Below are 24,319 nucleotides of genomic sequence, written 5' to 3'. Positions count from 1 at the left end.
GATGCCCTGATTTTGCAATTGGTGTTGGATTCCCTGGTATCTCGAAAGAGTGAGGTTTCTCTAAAAGACATAGCTGACAAGAAGGCCGAGCTGTCATTTAATCGTGTCATGAGAACGTTTCCCTGGTGATCCGCGCAATGGTGGCAGCAGCCAGGGCAGCCCGTGCCTCCTTATTATGGGTGGTCAATCTTCTGAGTGATCCTCCAGGGGACCCAGTTAAGATGACAGCAACTAGAAAAGATCCAGAAAGCTCAGGCCCTTATGGCCGATGCCACTCTTGATACGATTAGATTCTCAGCGCAAGTGGCAGCTTCATCATTTGTTGGCAGACGCCACTTGTGGCTCAAAGTTGGACAGTTGGTTCTACCTCTAGGCTTAACCTCGCCACCATCTCTTATGATGGCAAGAAGCTTTTTGGTGAGTCTGCCCTACATTCTTGTAGAGTCATCTGATAAGTGAAAGACGATGCCTTTAACCAATAAAGAGACTAATAAACAGCCTTTCAAAAGGCCCTTCCCTTTCATAGCTTCCGGCCCTTTAGGGGCCCGGACAGAGATACAAAATTCCAGAGGAGATCTTGGAATCGTCAGAGAGCACCCTTTAGAGGGTTTGGTACCTACAAACAGCAAGCTGCTCAGTCAAAGCAGCAAAAGCCACAACAAGGACTTGAAGCATTTCAGGCTTGGAGGGCATTTGTCTCACCTCGCCCCAGCCTGGGAAGATTCAACCTCAGACAACTGGGTTCTGCAGCTTATCCATCACGGGCTACAGGATAGAGTTTCACTCCTCTCCCCCTGCTGCTTTATCCCCACTCCAAGGTCAAAAGCATTTGCCGATGGTCCAGGCGATCCAACACCTCCTGGACATCGGGGCAGTGGAGCCAGTGCCTCTGGCACAGGAGGGAGAGGGAGTTAAAACAAAACAAACAAACCAAAAACAAAGCACATCTATCCTATTTACTGTCCCAAAAAGGGACGGCTCAAGGAGAGCTGTTTTAGACTTAAAAATTTTTGAACAGATGGGTCTGCAGAACTCATTTCCAGATGGAAACTCTTAAGAGCAGTTTCAGAGGCACTCTTTCATCTGGCTGTGCTGGCGTCCATAGATTTAAGGGAAGCCTACCTGCATCTTCCTATACACCCAGAAAGCAGGCAGTACCTTCAGTTTAAATATGCTGGAAGGCATTTTCAATACAGCAGCCCCTCATGTCTCCACAAAGTTGTTGGCACCTCAGGTGGCGCAACTCCGTCAGAAAGGGATTCGTCTGTTTGCATATATAGACAATTTGTTGCTGTAAGTGAGATCTCTCCCAGAGGCAGAACGGGACTTGGTCCTTAACTATCGCAACACTCGAGAACCATGGTTTCATCATAAATGGAGAAAAGAGTCAATTGACGCCATGCCACAGGCTGCGCCATTTGGGGGTAATCATAGTTACCTTAGTGGACCGCCTCTTGCTTCCACCGGACAGGCTACAGACTATCCAGACAGAGGTTCACCTGAGCAGTTTCTTAAGAGCAGTTTCTCTTAAGAGCAGTTTCAGAGGCACTCTTTCATCTGGCTGTGCTGGCGTCCATAGATTTAAGGGAAGCCTACCTGCATCTTCCTATACACCCAGAAAGCAGGCAGTACCTTCAGTTTAAATATGCTGGAAGGCATTTTCAATACAGCAGCCCCTCATGTCTCCACAAAGTTGTTGGCACCTCAGGTGGCGCAACTCCGTCAGAAAGGGATTCGTCTGTTTGCATATATAGACAATTTGTTGCTGTAAGTGAGATCTCTCCCAGAGGCAGAACGGGACTTGGTCCTTAACTATCGCAACACTCGAGAACCATGGTTTCATCATAAATGGAGAAAAGAGTCAATTGACGCCATGCCACAGGCTGCGCCATTTGGGGGTAATCATAGTTACCTTAGTGGACCGCCTCTTGCTTCCACCGGACAGGCTACAGACTATCCAGACAGAGGTTCACCTGTTCCTAGCGAGTCCAAGAGTTCCTCTGGTTTCCTTGTCAAGACTGCTGAGCTTGATGGTGGCCGCACCAGACTCGGTTCCGTGTGCTTGACTTCATCTGCACGATCTCTAGTGGATCTGCACCAGAAGGCAATCGTAAGGAAGTGTAGACTGCTTCTGAAGTTGCCACCAGACCTGCGTCGCTCTCTCTGCTGGTGGATCAACTCCAACAACCTGAATTGGGGAAAGACCTTCTTGGACCCACAGATGTTCATCATAACAGATGCAAGTGACGGGCTAGGAAGCCCACTGCCTCAACCAGTCAGTGCAGCGGCTATGGAACAAGGAGGAGCGTTCTCACAACATAAATTGGAGGGAACTCCACGCAATTCGCCTAGCACTACTAGCATTCCAGAAGATCATCCAAGGCACCGACGTATTCGTAAAGACCGACAATACGACAGCAAAGGTGTATGTAAATAAGCAATGGGGGACCAGGTCCAGGTCACTTCACCAGGAGGCTGTCCTTCTGCGGTCCTGGTCAGAGAGCAACCTTCCTTCCCTGATGGCACACCACGTCAAGGGAGAGCTGAACCTGGTTGCAGACTGGTTAAGCTGGGCTGACAGCCAACTGGGGGAGTGGGCTCTAAATTTTTCTAAATCAGTTTTCACCCAGATAACAGAGAAGATGGGCATGCCTGAGGTAGACCATGACTCCGAAGAATGCGCAATTACCAGTGTTTGTGACTAGATTTCCATGCAGGGAGGCGATGGCAGTGGATGCCCTATCCAGTCCATGGCCAGACGCTCTCCTTTATACGTCTCCTCCGACACCTCTGTTGGCCAGAGTCCTGCAATGGGTGTGTCTTCTTCGAGCAAGAGTACTCTTAGTGGCACCATTCTGGCCCAGGAGACCCTGGTTTTCCAGAGCTCCTCCATCTGGCGGTGGAGCCACCTTGGGAGTTGCCTCAGACCCCGGACCTGCTCCATTAGGGTCCAGTTTTACACCCGGATCCATGTTGGTTTTGGCTCACCGTTTGGAAACTGAGCGGTGAGTCCTGAGCCAACATGGCTACTCGGAGGGAGTTCTCAGCATTATGCTGGCGTCATGAAGTCCATCGACAGAGAGAATTTATCAATATACATGGCAAGCACTTCGCTGGATGTCACGCAACTCCGTTCCGAAGGGCACGGCTAAGTTATGTCATCGCCTGCTCTTCTTACAAGAAGGGTTCAAGAAGGGACTATGTCCGAATACCCTGAATCGGCAGGCATTGCCGTTGGTGGAGTGGCTCTCAGCAGAAAAAGACCAAATATCTCAGTCACATCCTCACCAGCGTAGGTTCTTATGAGGTGCCTCACTGATGTCACCTCCAACAGTGCATAGGTTACCCTCTTGGGAACTACATACTGTCCTCAAGGCATTGCAAGCTCACTCTTTTGGACCTTTGGCAGCTATTCTGATCAGGGTCTTATCGTTTACATTGGCCTTTTTTAGTGGCCATCACTTCTGCAAGGCTCATCTCGGAGCTGCAGGCACTGTCTGTAAAACAAGTCCATATTGTATATTTCAGAAAGAGGCCGTCAGGCTCATTCTGGACCCCTTCATGAGGCCAAAGGTGGCGCCCCCCTTCCACCTATCATAGGAACATAGGAAACTGCCATATACTGAGTCAGGCCCTTGGTCTATCTAGCTCAGTATTGTCTTCACAGACTGGCAGCGGCTTCTCCAAGGTTGCAGGCAGGAATCTCTCTCAGCCCTATCTTGGAGATGCTGCCAGGGAGGGAACTGGGAACCTTCTGCTGCTCTTCCCAGAGCAGCTCCATCCCCTGAGGGGAATATCTTGCAGTGCAAGAATATCTTGCATTCCTATGCAACCAGGGCAGACCCTGCTTAGCTATGGGGACAAGTCATGCTTGCTACCACAAGACCAGCTCTCCTCTCCAAGATGTGTTCCTACCTTCATGCTGCCCCAAACCTGTCCATCCTATGGAGCAGAAATGGCATAAGTTGGACCTTAAATGGTGTCTTAATGTCTATATTAGACGCTCAGCCTCATTCAGATTGTCAGATGCTCTGTTTGTATTGTTCAACCCTTGTTCCATGGGGGTCCCATATTCCTCGACCACTATTGCAACATGGATTATAGCGTGTATATTGATGGCCTATGAGGTTCAGAAGTTGAGGCCACCAATGCATCTCTCTGCACATTCTACTAGAGCAGCAGCAGCGTCAATGGCGTTTTCCACTAATGCACTGGTTGAAGAGATCTGCAAGGCAGCCACCTGGGCGTCACCTTCCATTTTCACCAAACATTACAAGATTGAGGATTTCGCGTCTGCCCGGGCAACCTTTGGCAGATGGGTCTTGCAACAAGTTCTTCCTCTCTAGTAGACCAGAGTGCTCCCACCCGAGTTGGACAGCTGTGGTATGTCCCATGAGATGTCCCTGGCCTCAGCAACCGAGAATGGAGCATAGGTTTTACTTATCGTGAAGGCTTCTTCTGGTTGCTGGGGCCAGGGACATCTCGGCCCGCCCAGTTGTGGTTTTGCGCTCTGGTCTACTTCTGTTGAAATGGTGGAGAGTGACATTTAGTTCTACAGTGGGTTGCTACAATCTGTGATTCTGGAATTTTTAAACCTGTTTATTCTGACCTGCTGTTTTCTACCGTTTTTGTATTGCCTTTGTCCTCTTATGTCTCGGCCCGAAAGAACTGGGGCGGGGTGATCCCCCTCAGGCTCTAGTGGGTGTGGCTTAGTTTTTTAACTATTTACTTTCTGTCCTTCCTGGAGCTCTTGAGAGAGGACAACCCATGAGATGTCCCTGGCCCCAGCAACCTGAAGAAGCCTTCATGGTAAGTGAAACCAATGCTCCGTTTTTGACCCACAGGGGCACCCTGAGCCCCCAGAGCCTTCCTGCTGGAGCCTGGCCCTCATGCACAGAAGGCCTGTGCTCACATGGCCACTGAGCAGCAGCCCCTCAGCAGGGCCTGCCTGGCCAGGCCCCCCCTCACCCCTGCTCTGTCCCGAAGGGATCTGTGGGCAAACGTGCCCAGCGGCCTTCCTCCCAGCCAGACGGTTGGTCCGTCTCCCGCCGTGTTTTGCAAAGGCCATTCTTCGGGCTTGGAACTGGAGACGCTGGGCGTGAAGCCTGCTGTGGAGTCAGGATGGAGAACCTGGCTCTCTAGCAACCCCCGTGTCAGCCATGCTGCATTAGCCACTCCAGGGATGAAGAGGCCTCTGGCCTCAGCCACTGTGTGATGGGGGCGGGCACTGGGAAACCAAGGCACTGGGGCTGGGGGGCTGAAGAGGCCCCATGCCTGCTCCTAGGCACCTCCCACGTCCTGGGAAGCAAGCAAGTGCTGCTGTCTGGGACCCAGAGGAAAGGGCGGCTTGCTTGGCTGGTGGAGACAGCGGCCCTCTCCGCCCCAGGCCCCTTCCCACCACGAGATCCCTGCTCGATCCAAAAGCAGAGGAGAAGGTCGATGGGCAGGCTGGGGAGGCCACCCAGGACACTTTTATGGTGGGGTGGAGGGGGCAGTCCCGGCACCACCCAAGGGCTGTGGCTTTCAAAGGTGTGGGCTGCTTCTGCCGCCGATGTCCTTGGTTGCCAGGGGATGGCTTAGGACCAGTGCAAGGTTTGCGCTTTGTGGCCATTGGCTCAATGAGCCCCTCTGTGGGTGTGACGGGGAGGGGTGAGTGGGTTTCCCGTGGGTTTCCCTCTGACGTGGGGGAAGGGCTGGCAGGGCCTGGGATTTCCCTGGGGCCAGCTTGGCCTCACTTCCCTTGGCCAGACGCCTCCAGCATGTCTTCCTGGAGTTTCGGCTAGCAGAGGCCACATCTCCCCTGTGTGTTCCAGCAGACACTCGGACTTGCAACCCTCCGCTGTGTGGCCTACAGAAGGAGCCTTCTCTCTTGCTGCCTGCTCTTTGTGAAGCAGCTTCCTTCCCTTTGGTTTGAAAGTTCAGAGGGCCTGACCGTGAGCAAGTCCCTTCCCCAAGAGCAAATTAAACCAGGCCTTGCAAATCTTGCTCTTTCCTTCTTCTGCAGCCTCCAATCAGAGTTGCTGCCTTGCCAGAAAATAGAAAGCCAAAATGGATATTTATGTACGGCTTTTCAGCAAAAGTTCCCGAAGCGGTTTACATAGAGAAAGAAAAATAGATAAAGATGGATCCCTGCCCCCAAAGAGCTCACATTCTTAATTTTATTTTAGCTTCCACCGTTAGAATAACAGCTGAGCTCAAACGTTTCAGCCTAAAAGGCGGCATTAGGAAAAACCTTTGTGTCTTCTCCTGAGCAAGGAATCTAATGAATCAACAGATGCAAACATACAGCTCGCTTGCCTTTGACTTAAATTAACGACTTTGATTTCACCCCTGGTAACTTGGCAAAGAGGCACCTTTTAATGTGGAGATTCTCTTTATTTAGCAGGGGGAAAGTATCTGGCCCTCTCCACCCCCAGCACAGTATCCCTCCAGAGACTGTTGCTGGTGTCTATCTTATGTTTCTTTTTATAATGTGAACCCTTTGGGGACAGGGAGCCATCTTATTTATGTATTATTTCTCTGTGTAAACTGCCACAAGCCACTTTTTGAAGGGTGGTATAGAAATGTCATGGGGTGACATTCCAAATCATTCAGCCTAGGGAAGGGAGAGCAATGCACCCCTAGATATGCCCTACATGTTCCTAATGCCAGTGAGAGCAGGGTCTCACCCCACAGCAGTGGTGACAGCCAAGAACCGGGATGGCTTTAAGAGGGGATTGGATAACTTCACGGAGGAGAGGTCTATCAATGGCTACTAGTCGGTGGACTGTGGGCCACCTCCAGCCTCAATTGAATAACAGCAGGACAGAGGGCATGGCCTCAACTCCTGCCTGTGGCTTCCAGCGGCATCTGGTGGGCCACTGTGTGAAACAGGATGCTGGACTAGATAAGCCTCCTTGGGCCTGATCCAGCAGGGCTGTTATGCCTAGCTGGGCATTTGTTGGATGATGCTCCACTGGTTGTTCCATGTGCTTGTGGTCTGGCAGGCTTGATCTACACCAAGCAGCCCCCATCCCTGTTCACAGCCCACCCACCCCCGCCAAATGTGAAACATTCACCCTTCCATCCAGAGATCCACCTTGAGAAGTTTGGCAGAAGAACACTCTCTTCCTGCCTGTTCCTTGTGACTGTGAGCAAAGAAAGGGGAGTACTATGAGTTAACTAATCCCATTCACATATGCTCTGATTCAGTATTGCTGGAATGTGGTGGGATGAGACTCATGACTGGAATGTTGTCATCCAACTGGAGACCTCATTCAAAAGGCAAAGAGAGGGGAGCTGCATGATCTGTAAAGAGTGTGCACACTTGCACAGAAACTCATGCATCTGAGCATGAAAGCCCAGTCTAAGGTGAAAAGAAGTGCAATAGCATCAGGGATCTTGACTGGAGGCCACCTGGCCAAGGAGAAGACTAGCTTTCCTAAACCAGATACCAGACTTCCAAAGAGGCAGGCAGTTGTAGGAATGCGGGACTTCAACTATCCTGCCTAAGAGTTGGGCATCCGACAAGCTCATTACCTGTTTTGCCGTCCACTTCATCTATCAGAAGATGGAGGAAGAAACAAGGTGCTGGGTCTCCACCCTGCTGGACTAGTCCTTACATTGCAAGGCAGCATTGTGTGCACAAGAGGCAGGGCTGAAGCACTATGTGGATCCTGGAATCTTCCCGATGGATGACTGCTCAGGTGCATAGGCCACTCATTGTGAATACAGCAAGGATCATGCTAAGGATGTGAAAGAAGTCGGCCACCTACCCTGGATTTCAGGAAAGCTGACTCTGATGAGCATAGAAAAATATGAGATACGGCTAGAAATCCTAGCCATATCTAATCCTAGCCGGCATCGGTAAAGACCTTGAGGATAGAAATAGAGACAGAAAAACAAGAAAAGGTTTCCAAAAGATCTCTGAACAGAAGGAAGTTCCAACCTTGAATTGGTATGTTAAGGGATGCTAAGGGACAGAAAGTAACTGATCCAGAGAAGATCAAACAGAGATGTAAGGAGTATACTGAAAATCTGTACTGCAGGGATGTCAAGATCCAAGATAATCTAGAATCAGGAATTGTTTTATTTACGGCCATAAGGCAAACAAGGATAATCTCTAGAAGATATTCCCTACTTGCAAGAACCTCTAGTACGGGAAGATGAAGTTAGATCAGCACTCCGGTCATTACCAAGTCGGAAGGCTACAGGAACTGATGGAATAGCTACAGAAATATGGCAGGCAACAGAAGAAGAATCAGTCAAGGCTCTAACCCAACTATGCCAGCAAATTTGAAGAATGACAAAGTGGCCAACAGATTGGAAGAGATCAGTCCACATACCCATACCAAAGAAAGGAGACTTAACAGATTGTGCAAATCATCGCACAGTATCCTTAATTTCACATGCTAGCAAAATAATGCTCAGGATCATTCAATGCAGAACAGAGCCCTACATGGAAAGGGAAACGCTGGATGTTCCAGCTGGTTTCATAAAAGGCCAAGGAACAAGAGACATCATTGCTGATGCACACTGGATAATTGAGAAAGCCAAAGAATACCAGAAAGAAGAAAATATGTGCTTTATTGACTACAGGAAAGCCTTCGATTGCACCAACCATATAAAGTTGTGGAATGTCCTTAGGAAAATGGGTGTCCCAGAACACCTCATTGTTCTCATGAGAAACCTATACACAGGACAGGAAGCCACAGTCCAGACGGAACATGGTGAAACAGACTAGTTCCAGATTGGCAAAGAAGTAAAAGAAGGCTGTATTCTTTCTCCTCATTTATTCAATTTATATGCTGAACATATACTGAGAGAAGCTGGATTGGAAGAAGATGAGCGTGGTTTTAAAGTTGGAGGAAGAAACATCAATAACCTGTGCTATGCCGATGACACCACTTTGACAGCTGAGAATACGGATGATCTGCAAGCTCTTGTAGTGAAAGTCAAGGAGCACAGTGAAAAAATGGGACTACAACTAAATGTAAAGAAGACTAAACTGATGACAATGTGTACAGCAACCAGTCTCAGAATTCACAATGAAGACATTGAAGTGAGGGATACCACAGATAACTAAGAAGAGCTTTTATGGATATGTTGAGTAAAAGGAAGGTCAAGGAAATGGTGGGTCTCTTCCTTGGAGAAGATGATGAAATGGTAGTGGGTGACTGAGAGAGGAGGACAACCTGATTAACACCTCCATTACATGTGTCATCTCCCAACCGGAGAAAGGCCAACAGATGAATTCATGAAGAGAGAAGGCATCTGGGCCTCCAAACAGAACATGAGGTGTCGAGAGAACACCTAGCTTGCTTAAATGAGTTTACTATCCAGGGCTGGATGAATTAAATCTCAGGGTACTGAAGGAACTTGCAGAGTTGATCTCAGAGCGGATGTCTGCAACTTTTGAGAACTCTGGTAGATTGGTTGAGGTGCTAGAAGTCTGGAAATGAGTATATGTCCTTATCTTCAACAAAGGTGATGGGAAGGAGCTGGGCTTTAACAATAGCAATAGCACTTACATTTATATAGCGCTTTATAGCTGGAGCTCTCTAAGCGGTTTACAATGATTTAGCATATTGCCCCCAACATTCTGGGTACTCATTTTACCGACCTTGGAAGGATGGAAGGCTGAGTCAACCTTGAGCCCCTGGTCAGGATCGAACTTGTAACCTTCTGGTTACAGGGCGGCAGTTTTACCACTGCGCCACCAGGGGCTCATTCTGTTTTATGTACCAGGGGCTCAACAGACCAGTCCACTTGACTTGTATTCCTGGCAAGATGCCAGAACATATTGTTATGCTGTTGGCCTATGAGCACATGGGAAGGGCCTTGAAGATTACTAGGACCTAGCATGAGTTTGTCAAGAGAGGAGAGTGGGTCTGGTGGTAGCAAGCACGACTTGTCCCCTTAGCTAAGCAGGGTCCACCCTGGTTACAAATGAATGGGAGACTAGAAGTGTGAGCACTGTGAGATATTTCCCTCAGAGGATGGAGCCGTTCTGGGAAGAGCAGAAGGTTTCAAGTTCCCTCCCTGGCAGCATCTCCAAGATAGGGCTGAGAGAGATTCCTGCCTGCAACCTTGGAGAAGCCGCTGCCAGTCTGAGCTAGATAGACCAATGGCCTGACTCAATATATGGCAGTTTCCTATGTCCCTGTGTTCCTAATCATAAGTCATGCTAGATTGCTCTGCTCTGATCATCTTCTTGGATAGTGACTAGTTTAGTAGATCAAGGGAATGCTGTGAACATAGTGTATCTTGATCTCAGCAAGCATTTGACATCATATGCCATTCTGTTCTTATTGGTTGATATGCCACCCAGGGGAGCATAGATCAAAGAGAGAAGCGCAAACTGTTGCAATGTATGCCTGCCCTGTTGTGGAGTTGGGGCTGCCCCATGCCTACTAAGCACTGTGCAATAGCAGCTGTGATGTTACTTCCATCAACTGCAGGAGCATTGCAACTGTGACTACACAATGCCTGGCAGGCACAGAGCAGCCCTTCCTCCGCAGCAGTGTGAGCCTGCCTCAGAGTACATCAAACCGCGTCTGGGCGGACATCTGTCAGGGAGGCTGCAGCAGTTTCCTGCGCTGGACTAGAAGGCCTCCAAGGGACCTTTCAGCTCTCAGATTCTGAGATTCTGTGTTCTTCCATGTCTACCCTGGGATATATTTGTTGCGGGGAGGGGTAGAGAAGGCATAAGCCACTTACAGGGAGTTGTGCTTGCCATGGTCTGCTATGGTGTATCCCACGTGGATCTGAGCACCTTGCAGTCTCTCACTGCAGCAGTCCTCCCGGTTTTTCACCACCACAGTCGAGATGGCGTAGTCACCGCCCAAGTCCACATACCACCAGGGCTCCATGTCCAAGTTGGTGTGGGTGCAGGTGGCGCGGAACCAGTCTCCAGCACAGTTCCCATCCACAGCTTTGCCTGCTACTCCGCTGATCTTGTGCACATAGTCGGAGGACTGAAACGCTGGGAGCCCTTTGGCCAAGTTGCTTCCTGGAATGAGAGACAATGAGCGGGGAGGAGCGGGCAGTGATCAAGGCTCTCCATCCATCCGTTCAGGGCCAGCATTTCTTTCCTGTCCTGCCTCCGGCCCCTGGCCTTCCCAAGGTGGCTTATACATAAAACAGAAGCTCACTAGCCAGACTAGACCAATGAGAACATTTCTCAGCAGATGCAGCAGCAAATGCCTGCTGGGAGTAAAAATATCCAGCAGCTTGCTACAATTTAATTTATTTTAAACATTTATAAACTGCCTATGCCAATAGTCTCAAGGCAATCCACAATCAGATAAAGCAACCGAAAAATCCAAACATTTAACCCATATATGAAATCCAATTTAAAACAATTCATCAAAAAGCCTGGCTGAGCAGGTGTGTCTTCAGTAGTTGTTGCAAAGCCACCTGGGCGCTTTCTAGTTCGCTGCTCAACAGAAGCAAAATGTCTCCGTTCAGGCAAGTCACATTCTAAACATAAACAGCAGGGGGAGCAGTCTCACGGAAACTAACCACCCGGAAAAACAGCAACATTTTTACGCCGGATATACGGCGCCCTAGCTCTATATCACAGCAATTAAATCTGAAACAAGGCATTGGACATGTGAACGGCACCCTGCTGTCCACGCAAGGACTGTGGTGTCACGACACAGGAAGTGGGGGAGCACACTTCTGAGATACGATGTGACCCCGTTGTAGGGTCTAATCTGGAAAGCGCCCAGGAGTGTATGACTGAGGAGAGAGGCTGCCCCTCCCAGCCCAGACCAGACGGGGTGGGGAAAGATGGAGAGCACCAGCATATTGCCTTGGCCCAGAGTCAGCAGTTCCATGTAGATCTTAAATACTCTGGGGCATGCAATGGATCCTGGGGGCGCCCTCTAGGCCAGGGAACATGCGCTGAAGCCAGGGCCCCCACAGCTCCTGAGAGCCCCCAAATCCTCTTTAGTCTGTCCCGGGTGGTGTGGTCGTCAGGCTGAGCATGATGATGTTTTATTTGCAGGGGAGGCACCTCTGGATGGAGCTATAAATTCTCAGTACTAACGCCTGGATCCTGTTCTTCAGGAAGGATGCAAGCCATCAAGGTACTGGTGCTTACATGCAGAGGAGAGCTGGTCTTGTGGTAGCATAGCTAAGCAGGGTCTGCCCTGGTTGCATATGAATGGGAGACCCGATATGTGAGCATTGTAAGATATTTCCCTTAGGCGATGGAGCAGCTCTGGGAAGAGCATCTAGGCTCCAAGTTCCCTCCCTGGCAGCATCTCCAAGATGGGGCTAAGAGAGATTCCTGCCTACAACCTTAGAGAAGCCGCTGCCAGTCTGTGAAGACAATACTGAGCTAGATAGATTAATGGTCTGACTCAGTATATGGCAGCTTCCTCTGTTCCTATGTGCTCCCCAGCCTAGCAGGAGGACCCAGAAGGATGCCAGGGTCCAAGGCATGCAAAGCCAGTGAGCAGGCCAGCAGGGATGCTGCACTCCTCCTGTCCGTTCGTGCAGCCTTGTCCTTTTAAAAGGTCTTCCCAGTGGCCCTCTTACTACCGGACGTCCAGTCCCAAGTCCAGTCCCCACAGGCCTGAGGGCCCTCCAGGAAGATTGCTGGGGCAGAAGCTGCTCTCTGCTCGGGAGCTTCTCTTGCCCCACCCAGCCTCACCAGTCGCCACTGTGCGTGGTGGCAGCTGATGAGGCTGGGTGAGGTGAGAGAAGCCAGCCAGGGCACTTTCCAGATTGTTTACTTGTTTACTACCTGTTTACCCCGCCTTTCTGCCTTGACAAAGGCACCCAAAGCAGTTTACAATATTAAAAGAAGCAAATGACAGAAGATGAAAAGCACGGTTGTCTCAGACGGCTGGCCTTTTCAGGAGCTGCGGACAAGAGCTCTCTGGCCTGGGTGCTGCCTCCTTGCCTTCCTCTCGGGGCACACTGGCCTTTCAGTACTCCCGGGAAGGTGGTGGTTGGGGCTGCCCCAACAGTCCTCACAGGCCAGAGCTGGTCTCTGCGGGGGCCGATGTTATGCTCTCCCCTGGCCCGGTGGGTGCCTCCTTTCTTGCCTTCCTCTCAGGGCACTCTGCTCTCTCCAGACGCCTGGGAAGGTGTAAACCCTACCACAGTGTCACTGCGTATCTGCCAAGCGTCTTCTGTATTTCCTGTGTGGTGGCACTGCAGGCCCTGCGCTGGCAGCAAGCGGCCGTTCACATTTCCGATGCCTTGCTTTGGATTGCCAACACGTGGCAAGTCGGTGGCAGAAAACCGGCTGTCTTTCCCCGTTGCAGGAGCTGGAGATTCTGGTAGGGATGGGCCCGGACCGGTCCGGAGGCCTTCCAAAATGCCTCTGGACCGGTCCGGACCTGGGCGGTCCGGTTCGGGTGGGGGGTACCTTTAGGAGCGGTGGGAGGGTTTACTTACCCCTCCCGCCGCTTTCCCGCTTGGCGCCGTAATGTTCAGAGTAATTGGGGTGGCAGGACACCTCCCTCCCGCCGCTCTTAAAGGTACCCCCCCCACCCCAGTGCTGGACCGCAGTTGGCGGTTCTGTGCACACCCCTAGATTCTGGGGCTCGTTCTCAATATGATCCTGCCAGGCTGAGGGGTTTTGCTGCTGTTCCAGGGTGTAATCTGGAAAGCGCCCAGCAGACAGCAGCTTCTGCCCTGGCTGGCCACGACTCGAGGCAGAGGGGGAAGAAAGGGGGTGGGGGGTGGGGGGAGGAAGCATGGCGGCAGCAGCCTCCGCAGCAGGCAGAGGGCACTAGCTAGCTCCTGGGGCTGGCAGGGAGAAGTTCCGGTGCTTCCTGCGGCTGCGGCTGGTGCGTGTCTCCCCCCTGCCCACACCTGCCAAGAGCCACAGAAGAGTTTCTTTGCTGTCTTCCCCCCCGACCTTGCTGGGGCTGGCACTGGCACACTCCCGACAGGCAAGGGAGGCAGAGGGGAGAGTGTCCATGCAAAATGTAGTCTGCGCAGCTCAGTGGGAAGTCTCTTATGCAGAATTTCTTTGAAAAACTGCACCTGATCTTGCAGTAGGGGTGGGGAGGAAAGGCCTTTAGGGCCAGGCTCCAAAATTACCGCATGGAGCGGTAACCCTAACCCAAAATTACCTAGGCGCACCTCGGGGTCTTCCTTCCCCACCCAGGGAGCCTGCCTCTGTTCTCCGCCTGCCCTAGCTTGACACCATTCAAAGCAACCAGACAAGGGGGGGGCATGGAGCCTGACCACTGGAGGCACATGTGTGGCCACTGCCGCGGCCCCACTGACCTTGCCTCCTGCATCTGACATTGGACGTGGGGCTAGCCAAGCCCCCACATCTGACGTCAGACGTGTGTATGTGTGTTTGTGTGTGTGTGGCCTTGAGGCTCTGTTCGGGAGTTGGAGTTTAACTACTGAAGGGGCCATGGAGCTAAACTAAGGCTGGTGGTGCATTGCAAGTGCAGCCAGGAGCGAATTACCTGCAGGAAAGAGCCACCCCTGGCTGCCGCTGCAAACACAACGCCAGCCTTAGTTTAGCTCCCCAAGGGGCTGTGTGGCCCCCACTCGGGAGCTAAACCAGCACCCCTGCATCTGATGTCAGACATGGGGGGCGTATCGGGGCCACGAGGCGAAGCCCGTGATTGGGCATGGTCTGGGTTCTTTGAACCCGTTGGAGAGATAGAGAGCACCACAGAGCCACAGCTGAAGGGCCTGGTTCTTCTTGTGGGGGACTCCAGAGCCTTTGTCAGGCGGTGGGGAAGCTGTGCAAAGCCACTGGGACACCCCCTTCCAAGGGAGCTTGTGGGGAAGGAACATGGAGGTTAGAAAAGCAGACAGGAGGACCAGCTGACCCCTGCACTGGCTCGTTCCAGTTGCCACTGGCTCGTTTGGTGGCCTCTCAGGACCGGACCTCCTCCCTGGCTGCTCCAGGGCTTTGGAATGCACTCCTGGTCAGTGTATGAGTTTCTCCATCTCTGGCTGTCTTTTTAAAAGTCCTTTAAGACTCCTCTGTTTTTTTCAGCTTTTCGTTAAAACTATTTCAAAACTGTTTTGATTGCTTTTATTGTGTTTCATTTCTGCTGTATTGAGGTCGTTGCACACTGCCTCAAGTCTTATAAGTGAGGTGGCTTTTAAATATCACCCCCCCACACACCCTGCTCTTCCCCCCCTCCTGCTGCCCCACCCCCCTTACCTTTGCCTTTGAAGCATCTCCTGCAGCTCTGGGCTTCTCCACTTCCTCCCAGAACTGCCAACACCAGCAGCAAAGGCCAGACGATGAGCATCCTGCAAGGGGTGGACCAGTGGAGAAGGCAGTGAGGGGGAGCAGATTCTGGGGTGGTGGGTTTGGCTCCCCATTAGCTGGATAAAAGATGGCAGGCGCAGACGGACTCAGGACCAGGTTCAAAGCTGGCAAAGCGTCATAGGAGTGGCCTTAGAGTCCACCTCCAGCTCCCCCCCTCCTACAATGTTAGGTGTTTGCTGCCAGGGAGGGGCCTCCTCTGTAGTGGCACCCAGGCACTTTGTTAGGTGGTCCTAGGACAACCCACCACCTGTAACCCAGTTACATGAGTTTTAGGTGCCAGGCGAAAACCTTTGTATTTCTTGAAGTTATTTTGACAATTAATAATGGTCATTAGTCTTTAAAGTTTCATTCTTTGCTTTCCAACAGCAATATCGCATACAGAGTTGTCTGTGTCTGTGAGAAAGAGCGCAAATACGATTCTCCTGTTTTGAGGCATTTCTGCTTTTCCTGCTATTTTTTTGATCTTTTATTGGTGGCAGTTTTAGGAGGTATATTTTAATGGTTCTAATTTATTGATTATTGTGTGTACATGAATTTTTTAAATGGCAAGGAGGAATAGATTTAAAAAGAATCACAAACGCTGCTGGATTTGAGACTTGCACACCACTTGCACTCCTAGCACTACTGTTGTGAGAGAGAGAGCAGCAGAGAGTGGTGAGAGACTGAGGAGGGTTCAGAGGGAAGCTGCAAAGATATTAAAAGGGTTGAGATGCAAATACTCTAGTTGCTGGGTATGTTTAGGCAAGAGAAAATCCTGGTTGATGGTAAAGAGACCTCAGAAGGAAGAGGGGAACAGAAGGTCACTACCTATGGATAGAGGAAACAGGCAGTGCTTTAAAACTATAGGGGGGGAAATTCAGGGTAGCCATGAGGCAGATCTACCTGGCATGTCTAACTACGACTTCAAACCTGGCTCCCAATCAAGAAGCTTTGGGAACAATAGTTTTTCTGTATTTCAGGTAGAGCAAAAGTTCAGTGGATCACCACAACTCACCTTCACTTGATGTGTTTGGATTAGCAGAAGCGTTGATTGTCCTTGGTGAATTGACAGCCACAGTTGCGTTGCTCCCAACTGATGCAGAGTTGCTTCCACCCGAATTCTAGATCTCTGTTTGGGCACTCCTGGTTTTATCCCCTTCTTAACGGGCATCTCTTGCCTGGATCAGTAAAGCTCAGCCAATCACAGAGCCCAGTGTTGAGGCTAAAGCCCCAACTGCCATCAAGTATTCAGCTTCTGCTTTTGCTCCTGGGCGTGAGCAGATTGCGGGGCGTTACTGGATTGTGGGTCTAATTGCACAACCCTCAGCCTCTTGGACAGTTGGCTGATATGAGTTATTGTACAACTTGCTACAGCTTGAGACATGGCTTGGGTCCATCTGCCAGCTTGCCTCAGTCTGTACCAGTTTGCTCTCCCTTTCCCAAAGGGGACAAAAGATACCTTCCTTGCTTCAGATGATTATTTGGAGGAGGAAAAACCCTTCCTTTTCCTATTTAACTTGTGTTGAGAACCTGACCATGAATGAGCACTGGGGCGGCTCAGGGTGCCAACTGTACTCGGCTCCAGAGTCAATGCCTGATCCTGAGTGTCATGTGGGGAAGGCCATGTAAACAAGGTTCTTCATTTGCCCCAGAGCGCTATATCTATGGGAGAAATTTTTGACCAAGAATGATGCACCTGCAGCAAAGATCACAAATTGTGAAAAAAACACAATTATTGGTTGTACAGAAAGGAATTTCACAATGGTCTATTAAGGTCATAGGAAATACAGCTATGCAATGGGATATAAAACTACATTCTTTAGAAGATGAGATGTATATGTCAGTATATGTAGAACATGAAAAACCACACTTTATAATATGATGGTTAAGCATGCAGCCTACAATAATCCTTATCCTATGGATTAGTGGGAAAGTAGAAGTGTTTTAAGTATTAATGGGAAAATACTGCAGGATACCTGCACTGGTCCATGACCGTAATAAAGGACTGACTGCCTGACTGACTGCAGGATACCACCTGAGCTTGGCTTGGTCTGGGATACTTTACTTGATGAATCTGTGAGAGTTGTGCATAGCTGTGGGTGGGCTGGCAGTCTAGATGCTGAAGTGTGATGTGGATGCAAGGAATAGTGGTACATACCCGCTGTCAAAAACCCTGTGCTTTTGTTTACAAATGAATGCATGTGGCTGGAGGGTGACATCATAGTGATGTCATGGGGGCGGGGCGGGGTGGGGCAACTGTCAAAATGTGATTACGTCCCTGGAAATGCGTCAGAAGAAATGGTCAGAGGATACCCCTCACGTGGCCGGAAAGGGTCAGAAGTAGGGGGACGCCCTCAACCCGGAAGTTTGGCCCCCACCCTCCACTCCCACCCCCAGAATATGTCCAGACATGTCCCAAAGGTGGGCATGTGATCCCTCTACGAACACACCTAGCCATCCTGGATCAACAGGAACAGGTTTTAGAGCCCAGAAAGGGCAGTGTGTGCAGGCATGATAATGGTTAGGTGGCCATTTTGTGTAACCTTATTGGCAGAAATGAGGTCAAGTGTCCCCTCTATGAACAAAACTCACCACCCAGGGCCTATGAACAAGTCCCCAACACTTTGCCAGCTTGGCTAACAAATAAAGTCAAGGAAGCTTTAGAGGGGAAGAAGACCTCCTTCAGAAATTGGAAGGCCTGCCCAAACGAAGAGAACAGAAAACACCACAAGCTTTGGCAAAATTAAATGCAAGGGGTAGGTGAATAGCCTGTGTCTCTCTGAGCCAACCTGTTTTTGCAGACTCGCTGTTTGTGCGATCATGGGGTCCCCAGAGAGATCTCTGGAGCCAGCTTGTACCCCTGACAGTTGTAAAACTCAGCCCAAGAAAGCATTCTATTAGCACAAACTCTGATGAGAAGTTTCCACCAAAGCCCACTAATTTCCATTCTTCTCACAAATACGCACATGTACATTTTTTTAAAAAGCAAGACACGCCCCCCCCCCCGTCTCACGTACAAGCATTTCTGGGATATATATCCTTTTGTTGCAAACCTAAGCACACAACAGTTACCTGCAAGTAAGCCCTCACGAGTTCATTCAGGGTTTGACTTAGAAACTGTATAGAATGGTTGCAATCTGGGCTGCTATGATTTAAATCACTTCACAGAACTTAATTTTAATGATTTAAATCTCAATTTACCCCCAAAGAAATCAATAGAGAATAACTGGTTTGTGTGTGTGTGTGTGTGTGTGTGTGTGTGTGTGTGTGTATATATATATATATATATATATATATAATATTATTGCAGTGATACTCGAAAAACACTATATTGCAGTGATACTTACTTATTGCAGTGATACTCACTTACTTATTGCAGTGATACTCGAAAAACACTTACTAAAAGACTACACTGATCTGAAGGAAATGTGATTAGAACTGGGATCATAGAGTTTTGTCATTGCATATGAAAGTATTCTTGATCCACTGCTAGTATGACTTTTAAAAATGAAATATATCTGTGTGTGTGAAAAGAAAAAGCATTGACCTGATTCAGTCGTTTACTATACATGTGATCATTCTCTCTCTCTCTCTCCCTGGTGTAAAAGTCGAGCTAAATCAGGGTTAAAGTGCACTGCAAACTAAGTATTACTTCCTGTAAACTATAACAGCAAAGGCTCAAAATACAGCCAAGAACATACTTTACCTAGAAATGTGTGTGTGTGTAGGTGTGGGTGGAGAGGATTGCAAGAGGATGTGTCCTTGCAGGTAATTTGGAGCACGTAAGTTGCTGACGATGCTTTGCACTGTCAAGGGCCATTTGAAATGTGAAGCTTTTTAACATTAGACTTGAACAAAAGCTGGTTGCAACACCAAAATAATATGCACATCTAGAGAGATGCTATTGTTTTGTGTTTCCTTTTCAACCACTGGCTGTGATTTTAATTGTGCTGGAGGACCTTCATTAGAGCCAGCGTGGTGTCGTGGTTAGAGTGCTGGACTAGGACCGGGGAGACCCGAGTTCAAATCCCCATCCAGCCATGAGACTAGCTGGGTGACTCTGGGCCAGTCACTTCTCTCTCAGCCTAAGCTACCTCACAGGGTTGTTGTGAGGAGAAACCTAAGTATGTAGTACACCGCTCTGGGCTCCTTGGAGGAAGAGCGGGATATAAATGTAAAAATAATAATAATGTTAGCACATGGAGAGATTTCACAAAGCCGCTTCATTAGGTGGGCGGGGGGTGCTTGGCAGACTAGGTCTTTTTGCATGCATGAGAATGTCAGCCTTTCAATGCCAGCCAACATTAATAATAATGTTGGGGGAAAGTTGAGAACAGTCAGTTATCTGAAAGACGGGTGTCAGATGTTTGGGGGGGTGGGGGTGGCACAATTTCAGTGCTTGCCCTAGGCGCTATTTTCCCTAGATACACCTCTGAAGACAATATACTGGATGTGCAGTTAAGACTTGTATGGCGGAAATTTACGTCTCGCATCTTAACAGACATTTCAGCCTCTGCCCATCACACAAGTCTTAGCAGAATCTCCTCCCTGAGTAATGAAAGGGATTGCAGCCATTGAAAGAAATGGGGATCCCTTCAGGTATGGCATTTTTAAGCCTGGTGTGTGGAGTACAGGTGGGTTGGTGTTGTTAGGAACATAGGAAACTTCCATATACTGAGTCAGATCATTGGTCTATCTTGCTCAGTATTGTCTTCACAGACTGGCAGCGGCTTCTCCAAGGTTGCAGGCAGGAATCTCTCTCAGCCCTCTCTTGATGCTGCCAGGGAGGGAACTTGGAACCTTCTGCTCTTCCCAGAGCGGCTCCATCCCCTGAGGGGAAGATCTTGCAGTGCTCACACATCAGGTCTCCCATTCATATGCAACCAGGGCAGACTCTGCTTAGCTATGGGGACAAGTCATGCTTGCTGCCACAAGACCAGCTCTCCTCGCCTTTAGAGCCTCTGGAAGGTGGGGTGTGTGGGGCTGGCCCAACAGGCTTGCAGGCTCCCTCCCATTCCACAGGAGCTGTCAGCTTTCTTTTAAAGACAACTTGTGGCTTGGCCCCACTTGTAGTGGTGACGCACTCGAGGCTGAGCAAAACTCAAAGTAAGTTCCTCTTCGTAATTTGCCAGGTATTTTGTTCTTACTGAGCTGTTGGGTGAGGAAGACATATTTTGGTCTGGCCAACTATTTCACTTCTGCCAACTATTTCCATTTTTTCCACTGAGCAACTTCAACAATTGTTACTTTTGCATCCAAACAAGGACACGAGGCATATTTGGAAGGTAGGGGGTCACAATTTTTTTTGATGCAGCATGCCAATAGCAACCCACGGGGATTGGCTCTCCACCCCCTACACCCATGGTGCAAGTCCCAACGCATGGAGCAAAGAGCCTGTTTTCTCAGGCTTGTAACAAATTAATTTTATTTGTTTTATTTAAAATATTTGTATACTGCCCAAAACGCAAGTTTACAACAAAACAATAAAATCAAGTAAAACGGTTAAAACATTACAACAATTTAAAATTTGATATGTTAGAACTATTAAAAGTACTCCAACTATTACAGGTGAAACTCAGAAAATTAGAATATCGTGCAAAAGTCCATTAATTTCAGTAATGCAAATTAAAAGGTGAAACTGATATATGAGAAAGACGCATTACATGCAAAGCGAGATAAGTCAAGCCTTAATTTGTTATCATTGTGATGATCATGGCGTACAGCTCATGAAAACCCCAAATCTCCAATCTCAGAAAATTAGAATATTACATGGAACCAAGAAGACAAGGATTGAAGAATAGAACAATATTGGACCTCTGAAAAGTATACAGTGACTGTGCTTGATTGGCCAGCAAACTCGCCTGACCTGACCCCATAGAGAATCTATGGGGCATTGCCAAGAGAAGGATGAGAGACATGAGACCAAACAATGCAGAATTGCTGAAGGCCGCTAATGAAGCATCCTGGTCTTCCATAACACCTCATCAGTGCCACAGGCTGATAGCATCCATGCCACGCCGCATTGAGGCAGTAATTGCTGCAAAAGGGGCCCAAACCAAGTACTGAATACATATGCATGCTTATACTTTTCAGAGGTCTGATATTGTTCTATTCTACAATCCTTGTCTTCTTGGTTCCATGTAATATTCTAATTTTCTGAGATTGTGGATTTGGGGTTTTCATGAGCTGTACGCCATGATCATCACAATGATAACAAATTAAGGCTTGACTTATCTCGCTTTGCATGTAATGCGTCTGTCTCATATATCAGTTTCACCTTTTAATTTGCATTACTGAAATTAATGGACTTTTGCACGATATTCTAATTTTCCGAGTTTCACCTGTAAAACAGTATCTAATTAAAAGCAGGGAGCATGTTCCAAAGCCTCAGGGCAGCAATGGAGAAGGCCTGTCCCTGAGTAGCCACCAGACCAGCCGGTGGAAACTGCAAATGGACCTCCCCGAGGATCTCACTGGGTGGTGTGATGCATAGCAAAGACGACAGTCTCTTAAATACCCAGGGCCCAAGCCATTTAGGGCTTTATAGTTAATAACCAGCACCTTGTATTTTGCCTGGCAGCCAGTATAGTTCTTTCAACACAGGAGTAATATGGTCTCTCCTAGATGACCCAGAGACCAACCTGGCTGCCGCATTCTGGACCAACTCCAATTTCCAGACTACGTACAAGGGCAGCCTCACATAGAGTGCATTGCAGTTGTCAAGGCTGGAGGTTACCAGGCCAGCAGATGCACCACTGTTCTGAGGTCATTTATCTCAAGAAACGGATGAAGCTGGTATATCAGTTGAAGCTGATAAAAGGCACCTCTGGCCACTGCCTCAAACTGGGACACCAGGGAGAGTTTGTGTCCAGAAGCACACCCAGACTGTGTACCTGTTCCTTCTGGGGAAGTGTGACCCCCATCCAGAACTGGCAGATCAAAATCATCTCCTGAGTTCCGACCTCACATAATAAGTACCTCCATCTTATCTGGATTCAGTCTATTTGTTATTTCTCATCCAGCCCATCACAGCCTCTAGGCAGACATTTAGCGAGGTTATGCCTTCTCCTGATGATGCTGACATGGAGAAATAGATTTGGGTATCAACAGCATACTGATAACACCCTGCACCAAATCCCTTGATGATCTCTCCCAGTGGTTTCATATAGATGTTAGACAACATCGGAGACAATGCGGAGCCCTGAGGGACACCATACCGAAGTTCAGATTCTGAAGAACAACAGTCCCCGAGGGACACCATCTGGAACCTGCCAGAGAGGTAGGAGTGGAACCACTGCAAAGCAGTGTCCCCCACCTCCTCAGACACTCCAGAAGGATACTATGGTTGATAGTATCGAAAGCCGCTGAGAGGTCCAAAAGAACTAACAGAATCACACTCCCTCTGTCAGTTCCCAATTGGAGATCATCCATCAGCTGACCATGGCAGTCTCCCCTCCATAGCCCACCCGAAATCCGGTCTGAAACGGATCAAGATAATCAGTTTCATCCAAGACTGCCTGGAGCTGAGAGGCTACCACCCTCTCAATTACCTTGCCCAACCCTGTCCTCGTGGTGGACAGAGAGCAGCCAGACATCTGCCTCAGTAGTAGAGGTACATAGCCGCTGTCAAAAACCATGTGCTTTTGTTTATAAATAAATGCATGCGGCTGGAGGGTAACATCATAGTGACATCATGGAGGGCGGGGCGGTGCAGCTGTCAGAAGGCGATTACGTCACCGGAAATGCATCAGCGGAAATGGTGAGAGAAGACCCCCACGTGGCCAGAAAGGGTCAGAAGTAGGGGGACGCCCTCACCCCGGAAGCTTGGCCCCCACCCTCCACCCCTACCCCCAGAATATGTCCAGACATGTCCCGAAGGTGGGCATGTGACCCCTCTACAAACACACCTAGCCATCCTGGACCAATAGGAACAGGTTTCAGGCCCCAGAAAGGGCAGTGTGTGTAGGCATGATAATGGTCAGGCGGCCATTTTGTGTAACCTTATTGTCTGAAACGAGGTCAAGTGTCCCCTCTATGAACAAAACTCACCACCCAGGGCCTATGAACAAGTCCCCAACACTTTGCCAGCTTAGCTAACAAATAAAGTCAAGGAAGCTTTAGAGGGGAAGAAGACCTCCTTCAGAAATTGGAAAGCCTGTCCAAACGAAGAGAACAGAAAACACCACAAACTTGGGCAAAATAAAATGCAAGGCATAGCCTGTGTCTCTCTGAGCCATCTTGTTTTTGCAGACTCGCTGTTTGTGCGATCATGGGGTCCCCAGAGAGATCACGGGAGCCAGCTTGTACCCCTAACAGTTGTAAAACTCAGCCCAAGAAAGCATTCTATTAGCACAAGCTCTGATGATGAGAAGTTCCCACCAAAGCTCATTAATTTCCTTCCTTCTCACAAATACGCACATGCACACTTTTTTTAAAAAAAAAGCAGGACCTCTCTCTCTCACACACAAGATAAGCATTTCTGGGATATATATCTTTTGTTGCAAACCTAAGCACACAACAGTTACCTGAGAGTAAGGCCTCACGGGTTCATTAAGGCTTTGACTTAGAAACTGTATAGAATGGTTGCAATCTGGGCTGCTATGATTTAAATCACTTCACAGAACTCAATTTTAATGATTTAAATCTCAATTTAAAGCACCATTTTCTAGTAAAAGTACATTCTTGTTGTCTAATATAACCTTCGTACGTATTCAGAGATCATAATGCTGCTTCATTCAGGCAACCAGACCTTGCATTTCTTTGTTGCTCTGTTTGCATTTTTGCACACATGTCTGACTTACCCACATGTACAGAAACTTGATTAAAATATCCCCAAGTAAGGTCTCTTTGAAGCATGCAACCATGACAGGTGTTTCCCTTCTAAAATGGAGGATACACTTGGAAAAGGTTTCCTCCGTGTTCCTGTTGCTTGCCCAGACCTATTCCAACCTCCCCAGATCCCCTTGGCCTTCTTTATCCCGATTCAGACTCTTCTGTGGAAATGTAAACAAGTTGCTGTGAATTACTGTACCTGGGTTCATTTTAAAATTCAAACCGGGATAGAGGCCCTTCAAGTGCATGGTACAGATAGGG

General features: G+C 48.9%; 1 protein-coding gene and 1 long non-coding RNA gene across 2 annotated transcripts; one reads left to right on the top strand and one right to left on the bottom strand.

Moving 5' to 3' along the window:
- Positions 1-10,694: 10,694 nt before the first annotated feature.
- Positions 10,695-16,338, bottom strand: LOC128322924 (fucolectin-like). The gene is made up of 3 exons (XM_053245188.1): positions 16,242-16,338; positions 15,137-15,228; positions 10,695-10,990 (listed from the first exon to the last, which is right to left on the bottom strand). The coding sequence occupies exons 2-3, from the start codon at positions 15,225-15,227 to the stop codon at positions 10,695-10,697; spliced, it is 387 nt and encodes a 128-aa protein (XP_053101163.1). The 5' UTR covers position 15,228; positions 16,242-16,338.
- On the top strand, positions 10,937-17,265 carry LOC128322925 (uncharacterized). Its single transcript, XR_008306080.1, has 2 exons — positions 10,937-12,071; positions 15,614-17,265. It is a non-coding gene; the product is annotated as an uncharacterized LOC128322925 (long non-coding RNA).
- Positions 17,266-24,319: the final 7,054 nt, after the last annotated feature.

Source organism: Hemicordylus capensis, chromosome 4 (genome assembly GCF_027244095.1).
Source record: "Hemicordylus capensis ecotype Gifberg chromosome 4, rHemCap1.1.pri, whole genome shotgun sequence".
Taxonomy (NCBI): Eukaryota; Metazoa; Chordata; class Lepidosauria; order Squamata; family Cordylidae; genus Hemicordylus; species Hemicordylus capensis.
Note: the sequence above shows the minus strand (reverse complement) of the source record. Positions and strands in the feature narration are given on the sequence as shown.

Coding starts and splice junctions, on each gene's coding strand:
- LOC128322924 (XM_053245188.1), bottom strand. CDS start 15,227: ATGCTCATCGTCTGGCCTTTGCTGCTGGTGTTGGCAGTTCTGGGAGGA. Junction 10,991..15,136: donor GAGATGCTTCAAAGGCAAAG/GTAAGGGGGGTG, acceptor CTCTCATTCCAG/GAAGCAACTTGGCCAAAGGG.